This window comes from Trachurus trachurus, assembly GCF_905171665.1.
Source record: "Trachurus trachurus genome assembly, chromosome: 4".
NCBI classification, from domain to species: Eukaryota; Metazoa; Chordata; class Actinopteri; order Carangiformes; family Carangidae; genus Trachurus; species Trachurus trachurus.
Window position 1 is genome coordinate 1702870 of NC_139898.1, and position 20881 is coordinate 1723750.

The 20881-nt window shown below is 44.3% G+C and overlaps 1 protein-coding gene across 1 annotated transcript; it reads left to right on the top strand.

Annotated features, from left to right (window-relative positions):
* Positions 1 to 239: 239 nt before the first annotated feature.
* lrrc52 (leucine rich repeat containing 52) lies at positions 240 to 17445 on the top strand. The gene is made up of 3 exons (XM_083970655.1): positions 240 to 326; positions 423 to 1510; positions 16892 to 17445. The coding sequence occupies exons 2-3, from the start codon at positions 862 to 864 to the stop codon at positions 17209 to 17211; spliced, it is 969 nt and encodes a 322-aa protein (XP_083826781.1). The 5' UTR covers positions 240 to 326; positions 423 to 861; the 3' UTR covers positions 17212 to 17445.
* Positions 17446 to 20881: the final 3436 nt, after the last annotated feature.

Consider the following 20881-nt stretch of genomic DNA (forward strand, 5'->3'; position numbering starts at 1 on the left):
TTTACACACAGCACAAACAGCAGCTATTTGTGTGTGTGTGTGTGTGTGTGTGTGTGTGTGTGTGTGTGTGTGTGTGTGTGTGTGTGTGTGTGCAGAGCTGCAGGCTCAGGCTGATGGAGAGAGAGAGAGAGAGCGCAGAGCAGAGCGAGAGAGAGTCTCCGTCACAGCGCAGCACACACACACACCGGCTCCAGATCAGTCTGAGCGCAGCGGAGGGAAGGACGCAGAGCGCTCCTGGTCCTGGTCCTGGTCCTGGTCCTAGTCCTGGTCCTAGTCCTGGTCTACCGGACAGACACACACACAGAGAGACCCAGTCAAGGACACGTGTGAGCAGAGTGCGTCTCAGCTCAGAAGATTTGGAGGAGTCTACATCCAGGATTCCGGGTGTTTTTATTTTTTAAATTTAATTTTTTTTTTTGCAGAAGTCATGGTGTTTGTTTGGAAACTAAAACAACGCTCTCCGCCGGCGACAACTGCTTCTCTAAGATGACTCACCGAGATGAGCGACAGCGTTCAGCGGCCGGGTGGTCTTCTCTGGCGGGACAGAGTCCGCTAAGCAGCCGCAGGATTCTCCTCCACACAGCGATCGGCGTCTCTCGGTCACCTTCTGAAACCATGTCTTGTGGCGACGTGCGTGGCGCGCCAGAGTGCGTGTGAGTGACTGACCGATAGTCTGTCCTGAGAGAGAACGGGAGGCTGGATAGAAACAGCAGCCAGGCTTGCAGGCAGCGGCAGCCCGACACCCCGAGAAGCCCCCCCGACTCTGTCTCAGCTCCACACACACATGCAGGATGCCCGGGGAGCGCCGGGGAGTCCTGGTCCAGCTCAGCCCGAGTTCATGACGCTCTGGGCGGCCTCGTCATGCGTCTCTTGCCCGAGCCTAGCGCCCAGTCCCTCCGGCTCCTCTTCCTCTTTATCTTCGTGATGGGGGTCGCCCCCTCCCCGGCTCTGACAGCTGGCTGTCCCGACAGATGCGTGTGCGACGACCAGCTGGTGGTCCAGTGCGCGGGCCAGGATCTCAGCCAGTTCCCCAGCGACCTGCCTCTGGCCACCCGGCAGCTCATCATCTCCAACAACCGCATCGGAGACCTGCCGGCGCTGCAGCTCAACTACCTGTCCGATCTGGTCTATCTGGACTGCAGCAACAACTCTCTGACCGAGATCTCCGAGTCCACCTTCGGGAACTTGCGCAAGCTCGCCTACCTGGACTTGTCTTTTAACACCCTGCTGCAGATCGAAGACCGGACTTTCGGACCGCTGGCGTCTCTGGTGATGCTCCGGCTGACGGATAACCCGAGTCTGGGGGAGATCCACTCGGATGCCTTCTCGGAGAACATGGCTCTGCAGGTTCTGGACGTGAGCCGGAACAACCTGACGGTCCTGAACATCAGCAGCCTGATCGCCCTGCCCGCGCTGCGCTCTCTGGGGCTCAGCGGGAACCCGTGGAGCTGCGACTGTGACACGGAGGACCTGTGTCTGTGGGTCCAGATCGAAGGCTTCAAGTTCCAAGGTGAGGATGGAAGGAGTCTGAGATGTGCACACAACTCCAGTGGTCTGATCAGCGGTTCTCAAAGTGAGGTCCGAGGACCCCCAGGGGTCCTTGAGAGGGTTCTAGGGAGTCTCCAACTTTTTCTTGAAATTTTACCACTTTTTCCTAGAATTTTTTAAAGACTTTTCTCTAGAAATTATAAGATTTATTTCAAGAAATATTAAAAACCTTTTCCATAAATTTCTATAAAATCTTTCTAAAAATTCACAGCTTTGGCCCTAATTTAAATGTAGGCTACATTGACTAAGAAAGTAATGTTATTCAGTCTCATCACAATTATTTGTGCATTTCTGGTGTTTGTTTCAAAATTTTGACAAATAGGGGTTCGTGGTCTAATTTGTATCAGTTTAGGGGTCCACTGGCTTAGATTACACTCAAAGACTTGGTCCAGGACAGCTCATATAATAAGGCATCCTGCCTGCAGCTTTTGCTCTGTGCTCCTGATACGTTGCAGCAGGTGGTCTCTCCTTAGTTTGGCTCTGAAGGTGGGATTCTCTTGCTGGCCAGCTTCCTGGCAAGTAAACAAACGGTTTGTGTGCAATATTACCATGAGCCAAAGACACTCCAAGGTCTAATCATTTGTTATTGTCACATCAGCTCATTTAGGTAATTTGATTGTGGGCGCTTGGTCAGTGTAAGTCCCTGATGGTGGGCCATCTATTGCACCATTGCCTTTCTTTTATTCTGCAGATATTTATGCACACACACACACACACGCACACACACACACACACACTGGCACATGTGCACAGATGCTGAACACACACACACATGCTACGACTTCAGAGCTAATGGTTTGACCTCAGAGTCAGAGCAATCAGAGGATTTTGTTCCCCTGCTCCTCTCTGCGTCACAATCCCCTCAAATTGCCCTTCTCATCTCAGTAACGTCTTAAGTTTAGTCCAACAAACTGATTATAGTGACAGTTGCTTGAACAGGGTTGCATTAAAGCCACCTATGAAATCACCCAGACTGAGCCTCCTGGTCCTGGACCAGCTCACATGGCCGTAGCATGTAAATAACTGAGCTTAGTTCTAAGCAGGTCAGCCTGGTTAGCTCTTGTAATATGTGTTGTGGTCTTGCTCATAACTGTGTGTGTGTGTGTGTGTGTGTGTGTGTGTGTGTGTGTGTGTGGTGTGTGTGCCATCTTACAAATTGATCTTACACTGCTTCATCTGTCTTGGTCCTGAGGACAGAGATAAGACTGAGAGGATGATTGTGTCCTTTTTAGAGCTGCAACAACTGATCGATTAATCGCGCAATAATCGATTATCAAATTAATCGTCAACTATTTTGATAATTGAATAATCAGTTTGAGCAGATTTCAATTTCTTAAATGTGTATATTTCTGGTTCCTTTATTCCTTTATGACAATAAACTGAATATAGAGGACATCATGGGCATACACGTATGCATGGGCATACACATACACTTGTACAAGCACGTACACACTCAGTATACACTTGGGTGTGCTCTGTGCTGGCGCTTCGGCCCCTTTAGTCCAGATGGTTAATGATGGCGCTCAAAAAAGCTGGACTCGTACACTCCCATTAAGGACAGTGCACAATGTGTCTGTGTGTGAGGGTGCGTGTGTGTGTGTGTGAGTGACTCACTTCACTTAAGTGCGTGTGAGTCAGTGTGTGATGTGGAGGTCAGGAGAGACCCTAAGGGCCAGATCCTGATGAGATGAAGGGATGAGGAGCTGCAGAGTGGAGATGCTCCCCAAACCTGTTATCCACCTTCACTTTCACATCACACTGTAGTACACACAGGCACTCACACCACACACACACATGCATTCACACGTACTTACTGTAATGTGCACACAAATACATTTCTGCTAGAAAAAAAAAAAAATCAGATGCTCAGAGAAAAAGCTTTTAAATCTTAAGCGGCACAACACAAAACACCCACAGGCCACGGTTTAAAATACAGCAGAGGAATTACAGCCAAATGTGTCATCACACTAACTTCAAAAGTTATACATCACACACTCTCAGTCTCTTCAACTGACAGATCATGTAGTGCTAAACAACCACTGTAACCAGTGTAACAGAGTGAATCAGGTCAAGTGATGTGATCAAGCGTGTTTCTGTGGTCATGCGTGGCCTGTGATCTGACTGCAGGGATGTGAGTGTAATGTACAGAGATTCCAGCTGTCATTACCTCTCAGTGTGAGGATGAATCAGATGCATGCGAGTGTGTGAGTGTTTACTGTATGTGTGTGTGTTGGAGCTGTTAATATTGCTGCTGCTGCTGCTGATGGTGTTTTTTTTAATGACAACATTGTTTATTGTTAGATTTCTGTAAAATCAGATGGTTTCATTTTCTCCTTCAGCAGCGGTTTTAGAAGTGACAGGAGCGTTTCCCTGTGTTTTGCTCCACCTCTCAGCTTGTTTTTGTGTCACTGACAAAGGTTTGCTCTGACAGACGCTAAAGTCAAAGTGTGGCTCCGGGTAAACAGCAGGGCTGGCAGGTGCATTTAAGCCATAACTGTCCAGAAGACAGAGAGACGATAGGAGGGACAGAGGGAGAGGAAGACAGACAGGAGCACAGGGAACACTCTGTTTACCTCCCAGTCAGAGAGAAAAGGCTGCATTTCAGCATCACTGTGTCGTACCGTTTCCTGGCCAAGAGCAGCCCCAGTGTCCAGGCTGAAGAAGGCATCACCTTGTATTGTTCAATACAACAGTGACTGGAGTTCATGAGGATGATGCTCAGTGGTGACAGTAACGGAGTAAATCTACTTGAGTACTGTACTTGAGTACATATCCAGAGGATTTGTACTTTATTTGAGTATTAGATTTCTTTGGTACTTATTACGCTTACTTGAATACATTTCCAAGACAAATATTTTTACTTTTACTCAAGTTAAAGCAGAAGTAAGCGGAATATTTGTGTATAAATCTTAAATAGTTCTATCTTCCGACAGCAATCACGAATGTGGCAAGGTGAAGAGGGCCCGGGCGGGGATTGAACCCACACCTCCCGGGTAAGAGTCATGTGCGCTTGCCAGTCACCCAAAGGGACATCCCCTTGGCCAAGTAGCCAGGGCACATGATCAATTGGAGGCATAGTGACAGGAACCTCAACTGTCACACTTACATAGAGTGTTTGGTCTGAAACACGGGTCTGTCAGTCACTCTGCTCTGCTGTAAGCCCAGGAGAAAACTTTCCTTGTATCCTACAACCTTTATCCAATGAGGAGAGAGAACAGCACTAAGGGCTGTGTGCGCAGCCAAGGGATGCGCGTGAATGTGGTGACGTAGGGACGAGGACCAATAGATCCATGACAAGGGCGGGGGCTGCCAACTAACGAAGTTAGCCAAAACGACCGGATCGCTTACTTCTGCTTTAATTTGTAGGAAGGCTGAAAAGTACTCGGTACTTTCAGATCTGCTCTGCTAAAATCCTATTGGACACAAGCTGTTTGTCAAAGAAGGAAACCCTAACCCCTAAAAGCAGCACATCAGTGCAGCTGCTTTCAAAGAGTTCATTCTCAGGAACAAGAGTTAAAAGCTCCTTACATTCATTTAGAAAAAATTATAGTAATTCATTGATGTGAAAAATAAGAAATTTACTCTTACTCTTACTTTTACTTAAAGTAAATTTATAAGCATGTACTTTTGGATACTTAAGTACCTTTAAAAGCAAGTACTTTTTTACTCTTACTTGAGTAACATGTTGACTGAGCTACTTTTACTTGTAACGGAGTAAATTTTGACCAGTAGTATTTGTACTCTTACTCAAGTACTGGAGTGGAGTACTCTGTCCATCTCTGGTGATTCTATGGAGAAATAAAAGGAAAAGTTAAAAATAGTTCCTGTAACTGCACGTGATCCAAGCTGATCAAATAATGAGCCCTTCTTTGTGATTATTGTCTTATGTAACTTTGAAATCTTGCATGTCAAAGACCTGCCCCTGCTCATGTCATATATGGTATAATGTTTAGCTTGTCTACAGTTTATATACTCTCCTATCATGCTCCAACAAGTCAGAACCCCCACCCCTCCAGAGAACCTAAATATTCCCTCACAATCATCTGAACCTGAGGAATGAGCCTTCATTTCCTCTCTTGTAATGAGATTTCAGCTTGTTGAACGACCTGCTGTACTTGCTGTAGGTCGAGTTTGACAAGCTGCTCAGCTAAACACACAGAATGTAAGTGGCTGGCAGAGTTGGTGATGTTATGGCTTCAACGTTGGGGCAAAGTTTTCCTGGCTGCTCGTTGGTGGCCCGGACAGCTCACAAACTACAGGCAAAGAGCCAAGGCAGGAGGCCACACACGGGGCAAATGTTAAATATTCATAAAAAGAGAAGGGAGAAAACTGAGGTCACAGGTTCAAAGAAAGGAAGAGTAAAAGAAAGAGGAGTAGGCCTATGATTTGTTTTTTATGAAAGTGAATCATGGATTACTTTAGAGATGAGATGAGAGAGCGTGACAAAAGAATAGAGGACAGAAAGACAAGGCCAGACGCAGAGGGCTGAGGAATTGGCCAACAGATTAAGATGGACTTTGGATACAGAGAGGGAGAAGCAAAAACAGACAGACCATAGAAGAGTTACCAAGCGTCTGTGCCCCAGATCTGTCACTCAAATCCATTAAAACATTCATTATGACAAGAGGGCATCAATTCAATTTCTACAGGTAGATGATACATTATTTATCAGCTGGAACAACTCCTCAGACCCATCTGGTGCAGAGAAGCATATCCAATTCAACCAGCCTACATGTTTAGTCGCGTCGTCTGTATGTATTTATTCCTCTGTGCATTTTGCAGTGTGAGCTTGAAACCATGATTGATGCAATGCCTGTGTGGGTGTGTTTGTGATGTGATCACCTGAGGCATCCCAGGTGTGTGTGAGTCCTCGTGCACGCATGTGTGTGTTGCACGTGTGCGAACAAACAAAACACAAGCAGAGAGTAAAATTGGGAAACAGAGTGTGAAGATGATGGAGCAAAGCTGAGTGAAACAGGAGGATGTGGAAGAAGGATGAAACGGACTGATCGAGGCTGGAGGAGAGACAAATGCTAATGTGCCAGAGTGGGAATAAAAAGTGGGAGGTGATGGAGAGAGCATGGCTGATAAGACGCAATGATAGAGGGAGAGAGAAAGAGAGAGAGAGAGAGCTGTTGCTATCTGACCTTCACTCTGGCTCTCCACTCATCCTTGGCTAGCGGAAGAAAGGATCATACAGAGAAATGATGGAAAGGAGGATGGTGGTAATCTGACTAATGCCGTATTTGAGGGGGAAAGGAGTGTGAAGGCGTGAGTTATTCAACCCTAGTGGATGTGATGAAGAAAAGGTCAGCTATTCTTAGTCCTCTCCAACCCCAGTATGATGCGTTTACATGGATAAACGGTGAGCTATCTGAGCTTCACTCTCAAGGGGGCGGGGTCTAAAAGTCTCATTATTTCATGTCACAGGTGTCTTATACTGTAGAAGCCGTTCTGACACTTCTAGGTTCAGAGATGTCGAAAAATGAAACTTTAGTTTGGTTGAAAAGAGAAACCTCTGCGCCTATATGTCAAATTAGTGATGTGTCAAATTCACACCTGTCCACAGGTACATTTGTGAGAATAAAACCATGTAAAAGAAAGTGAGAGTGAATTCCCACATACTCAGCTCTGAGTTTATTAGGTTTACAACTTTTCTTTGTCAGGTGTCAAATTGACAATATGCTATGCTAAAACAGCCTATCAGGAGTGAAAAGGAGGCAAATCTTCGATTCCATCGTTTGTTCCATTCCATCCATTCATCCCTCTGTCCGTCCATCCATCCCTATACAGCCGTTTGTCCTTCTGTCCGTTTGTCCATCCATCCATCCATCCATCCATCCATCCATCCATCCATCCATCCATCCATCCATCCATCCATCCATCCATCCATCCATCCATCCATCCATCCATCCATCCATCCATCCATCTGCCCGTTTGCCCATCCATCCATCCATCCTTAGTCAGCCAGCCAGCCACGCCATCCATACATTTTCAACCAAACTTTTAATAGTTTCACCTTACACATCACAGATCTTTTGATCTTCCAAAGCACCAAATCAATGCCTACTGCTGACAGCAGGAAAGAGAACATCAAAGCCCCTTTGATTATATGGACAAATGGATTCATAAATAACAGATCCCATCCTGTTTCCAGCAACCTGCTTCCACAGTGAGGTCAGGAGTCAAGGTCAGTTACAGACTGAAAAGCTGCAGGGAAAGGGAAAACCAGAGTGACAGCTACAGAGGTGTCAGCAGAGCTTGTCTGGCTGGACGGTTGTATGTGAAACACGTTGTGTCATCAGACATTTATGCAAGGTTTTGGTCAATGGAGGAGAAGGGGGGAGGGGGGGCTTACAGTAAAGGTACATTGTGAAAGAATTCCTCCCATCTAGCGGTGCGGTTGTAGATCGCAAGCAACTCAGTCGTATTTTTCATGCTGCATTCACGTGAAATCGGTTAGATGGCAGACGGACAACAGTCGCTGCAGGTAACTGGCTTAAACAAGCCTTTATGTAAACAAGTGGCCCATCAGCATGAGGCAAAACAATACAGAATGGGTTCCGTAAAGCCAGAGCTTGTATTGATCATATTTATATAGTATGTACTATTGTAAGGAATAGACTTAAGGAAAACAAATCAACATATGCATGTTTCATTGACTTTCAGAAAGCCTTTGATTTCATCAACAGAGACCTCCTTGCATATAGACTGGCTAAAATAGGGATAGATGGGAAGTTCTATCAGGCCATTTGCTCTCTCTACAGTGCACCCCAGGCCTGTGTGAAGGTAAACAACACCTATACCAACTGGTTCCCCACACTATTAGGAGTCAAGCAAGGAGATGCACTGTCTCCTACTTTATTTGCTGTGTACATTAACGATCTAGCCAAGCAAATCAAACATCTGCATTGTGGAGTAAAATGTGGAGGAGAGGAAGTTAGTATTTTATTATATGCGGATGACATTATTTTGATGGCAGAAACAGAGGTTGATTTACAAAGAATGTTGACATGTGCAAGCGATTGGTGTAAAAAGTGGAGACTCTTGATAAATGAAAAGAAAACAGAAATTATGCATTTTAAGAACCCTGTTAAGCAAACAAGTGATTTCCAATTTCATTTTGGAGAGTCAAAATTGAATTATTCAAGAAGCTACAAATATTTGGGTCTCTATTTGGATGAACATATGACTTTCATGAAGGGATCATCGCTACTGGCTGAGTCAGCAAATCGGGCACTACTAGGGGGTGTTATAGCTAAAATAAAGACTCTGAGGGATGTTGGGTACTCCACCTACTCCAAATTATATCAGAGTTGTGTGTGTCCGAGATTAACGTATTAAAAGAAATTATTTTTCAACAAAGTAAAGATAGATGGGCATTAGATATCTGGGGTAAACCAAAGCTGCGTACTTACTGTGAAATAAAACAGGTATTTGGCCCAGAAAACTATGTTTTGTATAATTTGTCTAAAAAGAAAAGATCCCTGTGTGCTCAATTGAGAGCTGGTATTCTTGGTCTTCATATCGAGACAGGCAGATATGTTGGCACAGCAGAAGATGATAGAATTTGTAACTTATGTGACATCCGAGAGGTGGAGAATGAAATGCATTTTGTGTTCTACTGTCCTTTCTATGACTCTATAAGACAAAAATTATTTAGTAAAGTAGATCCAAATAATGAATTTGTGTGGTTGGACGATGTTGAGAAGCTAAAACTTCTTTTTTATTTGAATATTTTTGCATTTTCTTTGTTTCTTGAAGAGGCTTGGGCAATGAGACGAAGAGCGATATATTGTTGAGTACTGAAAGTAATCTGAAATTGTTTATTTATGTCACACCTGTGTGGCAGGTAACACCAACAGGAAGGACTGTCCAGTTTTTGTTTTTTTGTATTTGTTATTGTGTCTTGTAATCCCATATGGGATGGGCCACAGTGGTGGCATGACACGAAAATAAAATATTCATTCATTCATTCATTCATTCATTCATACACATGACAATATGTTGTCATGGCGATGTGGTATTGTTTACCTGACCCACGTTTTACCGGCTTTCTCTGGACTTCTGTGACTAAAGTGACACCTGGTTTGTTACCGACGGCCATTTTTCCGACTCCACCTGAATGCAACATTCACGTGAAGTCCTCACAGTCCTCACTGCGTTACCACGGTGACTTTTCACAGACGCCACCTCGACCTGAGCCGACAGCTCCGGTGTCTCCGCTGAGTTTCCGCGGTTTCCTACCGTCACGCTGCCACTGAACGTAAAAACATGGAGACACCACATGGCAGCCAGCACCGAGCTTACCCGCTCCATGGAGATATGAATGATATGAACGGCTCATTCAGAGCTGAAAGGAACACTTCACTTTGTTGATGGGGGGGATTACTGGTTAATGAAAAACAGACTTTTGAACCAAATAATCGATTTTCGTGAATAGATAACAGGAGAAGTTACACAATGTCCCTTTAAAGTCTTCACCTCCCCCTCTATATTACACCACAACCACATGCTTTGGCATAATCTGCTCATAAAGAGCTCTGTCCCCACTTCACAGCACAGGCTCTTTGCCCCACAGGTTAATGCCATAGTGTAATGTGAACATAAGGTCCACATACTACATATGTGTGTCAGATGCATAAATTACACCTGCTTCTTGCTGCCCTGTTAACCGCAGGCGTCTAATCTTGTGCTTGTGTTCACGGTGCAAACACACTGGTTGTTGTTATTCCGCTGCTCGTTGCTCTCTGGTGCCTCGTGCAGCAGAGAGGAGGGAACGAGTTGCAGGAAAACAGAGCGAAGTTCATGAGAGAGTCAGCAATGTTTTACAGTGGCATCTATCCCCTTTACACCCAGGGAGGGGATGCGCCTCGCTCTCTGTCACTGTGTCACTGCTAAAGGTTGGAACCCATCCAACTGATGATTTGACACAGAGACTGTATCACCGATTTGCAGCCGCAGCCACTCAGACACTTCTGCACAGGGAGAAATTTCACAGATACACACACAAACGTAAACAGTAACATTTGCACTCACTTATGCTTTCTCTTCTGCATCAAATAAAACAACCCTTTTGAATCCCATTCAAATTTCCTGGTAAATTCTGCTTTTATGTGCAACGTGAGTATCTTGTGCACTGCGTGGGAGTAGCTTCAGTACGTGTCTGGAAAAGTGAAGTGGTCCATGTGTGTATTCCTCTGATTGCAGCTGTTTAATTCCCTCAGTACTATCTTGTCTTGACACCCTCTGGCCTGTGGTGTGTTTTAGGGCTGTAGCTCCACGTCCAGGCAGCAGCATACTGCATAGTGTCACACTGACACCAGTAAATATTACTACAACACAACGGCATAATGCCGCGCACTGCAACAAGATGGCTCTTAGACAGGTGATGACCACCATGTTCTCCTTACAAAAAGGCAACACCTAAACAATAGTGACGAGGTCTAAGTGCAGGCCAAGAGAAGATGTTTGTAACTACGGATGAATGTTTACTGGTTCAGACCAGTGGAACTCAGAGTGGGGGGCCATCATGTTTCTACTTCATGCTGCAGGATTTCACAGCTACTGCTTATTTAAGGTGAAGAATTATGGAAACTGCAGTGCAGCAAGCAAGCATGCAAAAAAAAAAAAGTGAATTCTTCAGCGCTGCAGCTACTCAGCAGGAACAAAGAGGACACACACGTCTCCCATTCTGCATCACTTTCTCTCACACACACAAACACTGTGGTTTAGGTCCAGGGGTACTTCTCCTTCAACACAACAGTGCACATTCACAAGTGTTTTACAGTAATTCATAGTGCAAAATGTGTCAACATGAGTTCTAGCTCAATATTCACCTCCACAAACAAACGGTTAAATTTTATGGATATGTTTTCAAAATGACATAATGTTTTAAAATCAAATAGCTTGTTTTAATAAGTGCCTCATGAACGATAGTTATAGCTCAAACAGTCAAGACTGGAGATGATATAATAAATATCCAGTACTGTGATTACAGTAAATGCCACAAATTTGAATTCTTTAAATATTGTGCCTTTAATATCAGCATACAAGAGTCGTATCCTTCAATCAAATTGCCAGGGATTACTTTATTAAAGGTGAGATTTGGTGAAAGAAATTGTGCCTGTGAAAAACAGAGACAAACACTAATGTCAAGGGCATTCTGCCAGAACGATGTCTGAGTGGTTTTCCAGCCTGAGTGATGGGATGAGTGAGAAAACAGTGAGTGACAAAGAAGCAGACGGTGGAGAGGGACTGAACAGAGACAGAATCATCCAGGCTGACACTTTGTCCTGTGTTCCTCAATAATGCTCAAATATTTCCTCTTATCTCAGATTATTATAACGAGGCAATCATGAATTATCTATAAGATATAGCCTCATTTGCTCAGAGGCAAAAGGGAAAAAACAGTTAGAGTGTGAAGATCAAAAGCTTCTCCTTTCCCATTGCATGTAAAAATTACCTTATATATCATCCTTATATATTACCTGACAATGTTTAGCAATGATCTGACATTTGTATTTGTACACACAATACAACAGTGTAATTGACACTAACCTTACAGTCTAACACTAGATCAGGTCAATAATGACACAGTACGTTTGACTTTAGAGACTATATACCTTTTGAAAGGAGAGATTACACAATCTTCCATAAACAAACAATGAGTTAAATGAAATATTGGATTGAATAAACATACACTGTACATCTCATGAATTCAATTGCTGATTGAATCAGTGCTGTCCTGCTTGGTTTCGTAAGACTAGCCACTTATGGTGAATCATGTTGGGTCAGATAGATATCACTACAACACACTGTCAATTCCTTCATTCCACAATTACCACTACAGTTAGGCTAACAATAGCTTAGCATCTTATTCTAGCATTATGTCATAACTGTGGCTGCACCAGCCGCTGTTTATCAAAAGTAAAATAGCTACATCACAGATGCCCTTTATTGTCAAGTAAAAGCTTAAAGCAGAAGTAAGCTGAATGTTTGTGTTAATATAAGTCTTAAATAGTTCTATCTTCCGACAGCAATCACTTATATAGAGTGTTTGGTCTGAAACACGTGTCTGTCAGTCACTCTGCTCTGCTGTAAGCCGAGGAGAAAACTTTCCTTGTATCCTACAACCTTTATCCAATGAGGAGAGAGAACGGCATAAAGGGGCAGTCCTCTCTGTGTGTGCAGCCAAGGGATGCGCGTGAATGTGGTGACGTAGGGACGAGGGCGGGGACTGCTAACTCCATCGGCTGACAGGAAGTTAGCCAAAACCACCGGATCGCTTACTTCTGCTTTAAATACAACTTTTAGATGGAGTTATCCATGTGTTGACATATGATCTGGTATTTTCATTGGCCTCAACACAAATCCAGAAGTTATTACAGTATATTGGTCTTTTGCTCAGAGTAGTTTTCTCCATGTCAACAGCTTTTGGGTGAGAGATAAACTTTTTCACTTTGACCACAGCTTTCTAATGCATCTGCACCTTCCAAACTCTGGTTGAATGTTGTTGTAGCTCAGGCCTTTCTTTCACACAACACCAGGCAGCAGTAATATGCATCCAAGACCTGTGTAAAAAAAAAAAAAAAAAAAGTCTGAACTGTGGCAAAGTGCAAGAAACAGCAGGACAGATGAGACCCAAATACCCAGAGGGACCGGCTGCTGTTGTTGTGTGTGTTTGTACAGTCACTGATGCCCCTCTCGGTTCCAGCATCTGGCCATGAATCTTATACTGTACAACGTAATAGACAGCAGCCTCACTGCGCACACGCACGCATCCAGAAGAAGAAATGCTCACACTGGAGGCTGGAGGCAAGCTTAATGAGACAGAGAGGATCAGCTCTGTCTCAGACGGTGACAGAGAGTGACAGAGGGAAGGCCGTGTGACCCGGTGGAGGGAGGGAAGCAGTGAGACACAACAAGAGATAAGGAAGTTTGGAGTTTTGTTTTATTTGTTAGGATCCCCATTAGCTGCGCTCTAGAACGCTGCTAGTAATTAAAGATGTTTTTTCTCAACAATTTTCCATTAAGTTTGAATAAAGCAACATAATCCATAAAGATGCTGCAGCACATTTTCACAATAAAAATATTACAACTATTTACTTCCTATAATTTTACTAATCCCATTGGGTGTCTGATGTTGCCTGCCACTCTAATATTACCTTGATAGCTGGCTTCCTAAAAGGAGAAACTACATTAAATGGAGGATAAGGACTGCTTCATTGTTACATTTGCAACAGTGATTAACACCATTTCTAAAGCTTAACTGCTCTGTAATGACACCTGTGCATAATTGTCTGACTTCTCATTGCCAGCAGCACGTTTATCCTCTCCTGCCTGTGCTTGAATTGAGACATTTCTATTAAAGACAGAGGCAGAGTGAAGAGGAATAATATTTTTTCCCTCTTTTGCTTGAGGAAATGTGCTGGAAGAGTGAAAGCAAGTGGAGACAAGAGGAGAGGGAATATAAGATGACAGTTTGGGGAAGTGTCTGAACGTCCCTCCACTGAGGGACTTGTTCAAACTGGGGTAGGACAAAGTGTCTGCTGCTGAGCGTGTTTACTTTGCTCAGCTCATCTGTTGCTATTGAATAACTGTGCACATCACTAATCACTATAATGACTTACATAATGTCACCTTCTAACTTAATGGCCTCATGTTCCCCAGCCTTGTCTGCTTTTTCTACCTGGACAGGCAGAGCCGTCAGATGAACACACACAAACAGATGGATACACACTAAAAACAACCATCTGTTCTACACTCAGTGGTTCTGGGTGTGGGTGTGACCATCACTTGCTCTAACCTCTCAGGTCATTCATACACAAACCACCATCATGTAGCAGCACACTCTCAATCCATTGCGTCATCAGGCCCAGCAGACCTAACTAAGGACAACATCAGCACAAATTGTAACCTGCTGTCAGAGACAACCCCCTCTGGTGAGGCCATCAATAAGTCTGTATCGATCGTGAACTTTATCAGACCCCTGCAGGTACGTGGTGAACACTTTGTGGTTATAAAAACAGGCTGAAGAAGTATTTTTAACCCTTGCAGACCCAGTAGGGCTCATTTGTCCAGCAGACTAATCTGCCTGATTATCTGAGCTGTAAACCAGATATCAGGACGATAATGCTTTTAAGGGCTTGTAAAAAGGTTACTCAGGTTAATTTGTGTGATGTGAACTGAACGCACAAAGGCCAAACTGAGCTCCGAGGCCAACACGTTGCTTTTATCAGCCATTGTCTCACTGGCCTCTTCTAGCGCTTCTCTTAAAGGGATATTTCAACATTGTGTTGCCATAATCCCTATAGGAGTAGGTTCATTACCTTTAATTGTCGGTGCAAGCTGTTTTTACTGTAGATCAGCGGGGCAGAGACGTGAGCTGCTCAGCTAACGCAACGGAGGCTCATGGGATTTCTACGTTTCCCATACGTTTCTCATCAAACTAAATACATAATCCAACAACTCCAAAACGCTCTGGTGGACAAGTTGTGACCTGCACATTCACCACACTATGAGATAATAACGTATAATATGTAACATTAAGACACATGAAGCAAATACTCAGAACTACTTGCGCTTTTGAAATCACTCCGCCCAACAGCCGTGTCTGGGATGTAGTTCCGGCTGCATTTCCCTCTAAAACAACTCTGTCTGGTAACGTTCTGTTATTATCTCATAGCGTGGTGAATGTGCAGGTCACAACTTGTCCACCAGAGCATTTTGGAGTTGTTGGATTGTGTATTTGATGAGTTTGATGAGGGAAAGGCAAAAGTGTAGAGCTCACGTCTCTGCCCCGCCGATCTAAAAGCAGCTTGCACCCACAATTAAAGGTAATGAACCTACTCCTAAAACTATAGGGATTATGGCAATAGGCGAGTTTGCCAAAATGTTGAAATATCCCTTTAAAGCAGTGCTACTGCTGCTCTTGTGAAGCCCTGGCAAGCAGTCTGGAAAATATAGATCATATCTGACTATTCTCACCATCCTTCCCCCATCGCTCATTTCCATGTTCAGACCCTTGGCTTTATTGGTTGATGAGTGCAGTTTAATTAACATCGTTAACAGCAATAATCCATCAGTGGACAGGACTGCGACCAGATGCACTCCTCTCCTTTGCCTCCTCTCTCATCTTCTGAAGTCAGGCTCACTTCATCTCATGTGTTCCTTCCTGCGCGCTGATAACTGTCGAATCTTCTCCCCGCTTGTGTGTGTTTGTTTTGCCCTCACTTCTCTATGCCCTCGCACCTCCTTCTCAGAAAGTGCCACCTCGGTCCTCCTTGCCTATCTCTTTCTCCCAGCTTTCTCATCTCACACATTGTTCCCATCTTGAAAAGGAAACTCCAGAGTGCAATTAAGCAGGAGAAGAGGAGCATGGGAATTAGCAGCGCTGGCAGCGAGAGATGAAGTCAGATGAGCAGAAAAAAAGCACATTATCGTACCCTGCTGTCCTCACGCCTCTGATCACAGCATTAGATACCCGCCACCCCCCACCCCTCCTTCCTATTTAACTCTGCATTCATCCTAATTAAAATACGTGAGGGTACTGTATATGCTAATGCTCCAAAGTGTAGCAGAATGAAGACATGCAGCGGGGCATGTTGAGCAGCGCCGAGCTGTTTACGAGCAAAGCACTGAATCTGCTACTCCAGCTCTGACCTTTGACCTCTCCACTCCAAAGGATCAGAGCACATAAAGATACTCTTCAGTGTATTTCTGCCCGTCTGTGTGGTCTGCAGTCAGCTCAGCCGGCTGATTATCATCGTCCTCATTAGGAACGGCAGATGTTTTGTCGTGGAAAACACTCATCTCCTTATCTCTGCTCTGCTGCAGAGCGATTTGTTGGCTGATGCATGCGTGAGTGGTGGGAGGCTGGATGTGTCAGAGGCCTGCAGTCAAGAGGAGTCACCCTTCGGTGCACGTGTGTGAGTGTGCGTGTGCGCAGCATGATAATGTTGCCATGTCCTCGACACCAAAGACCTACATTACTCAGAGGAAATCTATAGTTCTCCAGGGATCATTTATCACTAAGGTTATCACTGCATTTTAACAACCTGTTTTTTCTTTTTTTTGTTTGTGTGTGTGTGTGTGTGTGTGTGTGTGTGTGTGTGTGTGTGTGTGTGTGTGTGTGTGTGTGTGTGTGTGTGTCCTCCCTGGCATTTTTTCATAGTACACCTTTTTCTCTAGAGTAATTAGTTTTTTTCCTTCCCTCTGATGCCCTTCATCATCAGCCATATATACTGCTCATTATCTGCCAGTGACTTCTTTTATACTCTATCTTTCTCTATTAATCTCTTGCCTCCTGACGTATCTGCCCTCTCTTCTCTTCCACCCACAGACGAGGGCCAGACAGTGTGCCACAGTCCCTCCGAGCTGGCGGGCCAGCGGTTGGCGGAGGTGGGCATGCAGCTGCGGGCAGACTGCCACCAAGGCCTGGGCTACTGGGACTACCTCTTCTTCATCGCCATCGGCTTCGTCATCTTCTCGGCCGGCACGGTGTCGGCGTGGGTGATGGGCGTGCTCATGGTGCTCTATGAGCGCTACAGCAAGCGGAAGAGCGAGGAGCTGGACAGCGACGACGATGACGAGAGGGGAGGGGGAGGAGGGGGAGGGAACCAGGGCAACGGGGATCTGAGCAAGCCTGGCATGCAGGTGTGACAGACTGACTGACCGGGGACAACGTGAGACAGCAGCAGGACAAGAGGAAAGACAAGTGATGAGAGGACACTCTGAGACCAAAGGCTCTGCAATGAACCAAGATCTGCTGTCTCTCTTTGAGTTAGTTATCACAATATACACTTCAATGTGTGTGTGTGTGTGTGTGTGCGTGTGTGTGCGTGTGAGAAAGAGAGAGAGACAGACAGAGATGCAATAAGGATCGCTATGCCTTCACTTCAGGAGTACAGAATGATCTGAGATTATTGAAAGCAATAACCCCCATACACACACACAGACACCCACACACACACACACACACACACACAATTATGACAAGACACGTTATGTGAGCAACATATTCAAACACATACATACACAATGACTACTTTTACAATACATTAATACATAAGAAGATAATGAGTGAGAGTGATGCCTTAGCTCTGTTATGATAAAAAGGGAAATCTAGTAAATATCAGTAAACTGTTTTTCCTCCGAGCCTTAAGGCAACTCACTTGAAGTAGAGAACAGACACCGTCTCTTCCAGACAGAATCTGTCCAAGAAAAGCAAAAATAAATGTTGGGTCATACTAGATAAGACAATGGCAAAAATAATGTGAATGTAAAACTACGAATGGACTACAATAACAAATATAACCTTACAGTTAGGGGACGTGCTGGTCCAAGTGAGCTGCTTGTGGGATTAACATGTTACCTTTGAAGTTGAAAGGCACCCTGTGGAGTTTGTGAATACTAGTGGTGTGAAGGAGCAATGTTTTGGTAAGTAGGCCTCTTTTTGTATGCATCTTGTGCCCTACTGCTGTGAGACTGTGGCTGCTGACGGTCAGAGGAGAACCAGTGCAGCATCTAGCAAACATGATTGTTCATTTCCAAATACTTAAAAAAAAAAACAGCCTTGCAAAAGTGGTACAAGTGTGTAGGCATCAAAGATACAGACACATGCATTTATACGATCAATTCTGAATGTGAACATCATTTCTTTCTCTGACCAGAAAACTCCACAGGGAGCCTTTTGAACCTCCTGACCTATAGTGATGTGGAAGTGTGCCACTGCTCTGTGACATCACTGCTGTGGGTGTGGTTACAGGTGCAGCACCCATCGGTTCTCCATTTTCAATTCAATTTTGCATCCCGATGTAGCACAAATTTTAACTGAATAGCAAATCAGCAAAAGAAAACACAAATGAATGCACATCTCCATACGTGTCCCATGAATATCAGGAGCTGAGCTCACAACGTGCTTCATGTATGTCATGATTTATCCGAGTGCTGCCTTTCAGCCTGTTCTTTTTTAGAGGTTATCCATCTTGAAAGATGGGCAGGTGTAGTCTACCTATAGCAACACTATGTGACTGTCATGTCTTATGTGTCCTGTGTGTGTATGTGTAGGTTCATCCTGATGTGTCTTTGTGTACAAGTTGTCACTCCAGTCTCCACGCTGCTCCAACCTGCTGTAGTTGAAGAAGTGGGGCAGGTTGACGGTGGCTGCACATGAAGACGGCGCCGGGGGCGACTGAGTCAGTCATATAGCTAATCATGACTGTATACAATGTGACTGAAAGCCTCACTTGACTGACCCCATGTTACACATACAGACATCCCAGCTGTCAGTGTGGAAGGAAGCCTCAGGAGTAGTAGTAGTGTGTATGTTCATGTAGCCTATGCGTGACTGTGTGTGTGTGTGTGTGTTAAAGTGGGGCAGAGCAATCACAGAGTATCTGTGTGAGCAGCATGGACGAGTGATTCATGAGCCCGGCCCGATCCTCCTCCATCCCCATGCACTTCCGCTGCCGCTGGATAGAGATGATAGACGACAGCGTGTGGGTAGAGGCGGGGCGGAGAGGGAGCAGGGGTCAGTGGTCAGCATCCTGACTGATGGACTGAGGGCCTTTATTGAAAGACTGATTGATAGTCGGGCTTTTATTCATTTTCTGAGCGGCTGAGTGGCTTCAAATGCCCCAGATGAATGGGCTGGAGTAAATGATAACCCTTTGGAAGACTGTGTGTGTGTGTGTGTGTGTGTGTGTGTGTGTGGGTGTTTGTGCATACGTGCGTGCATGATCATGGTTACTTCCATCATGGTTTATGATTTCTGCTTTAACAGTATATCAATATACGTATGCAGAAGTGAGTGTCTTTATTATAGGAGGGTAATTTGTGATCAAAAACAGTCACACACACACACACACACACATAGAGAACCTAAGCGGAAGCAGGAAGTAACGGTCGCCATGGGACCTCAATTCGGAAAAAGTCTCCATGTAAATGAACGGAAGTCAAAGTTTTATTTCGTGATCCGACTGAATTGTGCCATGAGAAGAAAGTATGACCTCTACCTGTTTAAAACATCACGTTTCATGAAGAGAAATCAGCAGTTTGTTGTAAAACTATTGTAGAATAAAATTCTTAAAGCTGTACAGAAAAGAAAATTGAATATGAGCCCACTGTGGGTCTTAACATTAGTGTAATAACTCATCTATCAGACCATGTAGCCCAAACTTTGTGCAAAATTCTATTTTCAAATAAATCTGGGATGAAAGTGTGGTAGTTTTTTTTCACATTGGATAATGCAGGTGCACGGATTATACATCAGCCTGCTCACGATTCATCAGCCACTGATATTGGATCCGTCAATCAAACATCTGACACACACACCGTCTCGGTTGAATATCCCGCCTGCTCGATAACGACCAATCAAATTGGTTTTCCTTACTCGGGTAAACTCGTGTGACAGCTTGTGGAAACTCGGCGCGACAAACAGGACAAAATCAAAAAAAGGACAATTTCTTTTTTTACTTCAATCTTTATTGAAATTCATCATCAATGACAAACAAATAACATTGAATTGAACATGGGGTACATACATTCGATTCAATAAGATTATTTAAAGGCTTTGTGGAAAAATTTAATAAATAAAAATTAAAAAAAAAATTTAAATTTTAAAAAATCACAATGCAAAAAAAACATACATAAGCAAAGAAAATCCGTAACCAGAAAGACTCCAGGTGGCGTAGGTGACGTCACCATGGCGTCCTTCCTTTCCCGTGTCAGCTGGTGACAGACACCAGATCTGTAGTCCGTAGAGCGTCTTCACACTAAATACATTCTTCTGATCTCTCTTCATGAAACGTGATGTTTTAAACAGGTAGAGGTCATATTTTCTTCTCATGGCACAATTCAGTCGGATCACGAAATAAAACTTTCACTCCCGTTCACTTACATGGAGACTTTTTCTGAGTTGAGGACCCATAGCGACCGTTACTTCCTGCTTCTGCTTAGGCTCTCGATCTGTATACAACATCTCTCTGTCACTCAAACACAAGAATCGTCCCACTCTATCTCTCTCACACACACATATACTTTCAAATGCACATAGACTCACTCACACGCACAATCAAACTCAAGGGCATAACTAAAGTCAGAGTCTCAGGCCCGAGAACATTAACACGCCTGTTTTGGTCTCTCTTACCATGCATCGCTACACCCTCTGATCCTCTCCACCCTCAATCTGTTATCAGCTTTCACACAACACCAGCACACACTCAAATACACACACACACATGCACCTATAAATGATCTGTTAAATCTTTAGACTGTCATTATCAGATCATTTGTTCAAAGGGACAGATTAGGGGCTTTAAACGACCTGCAG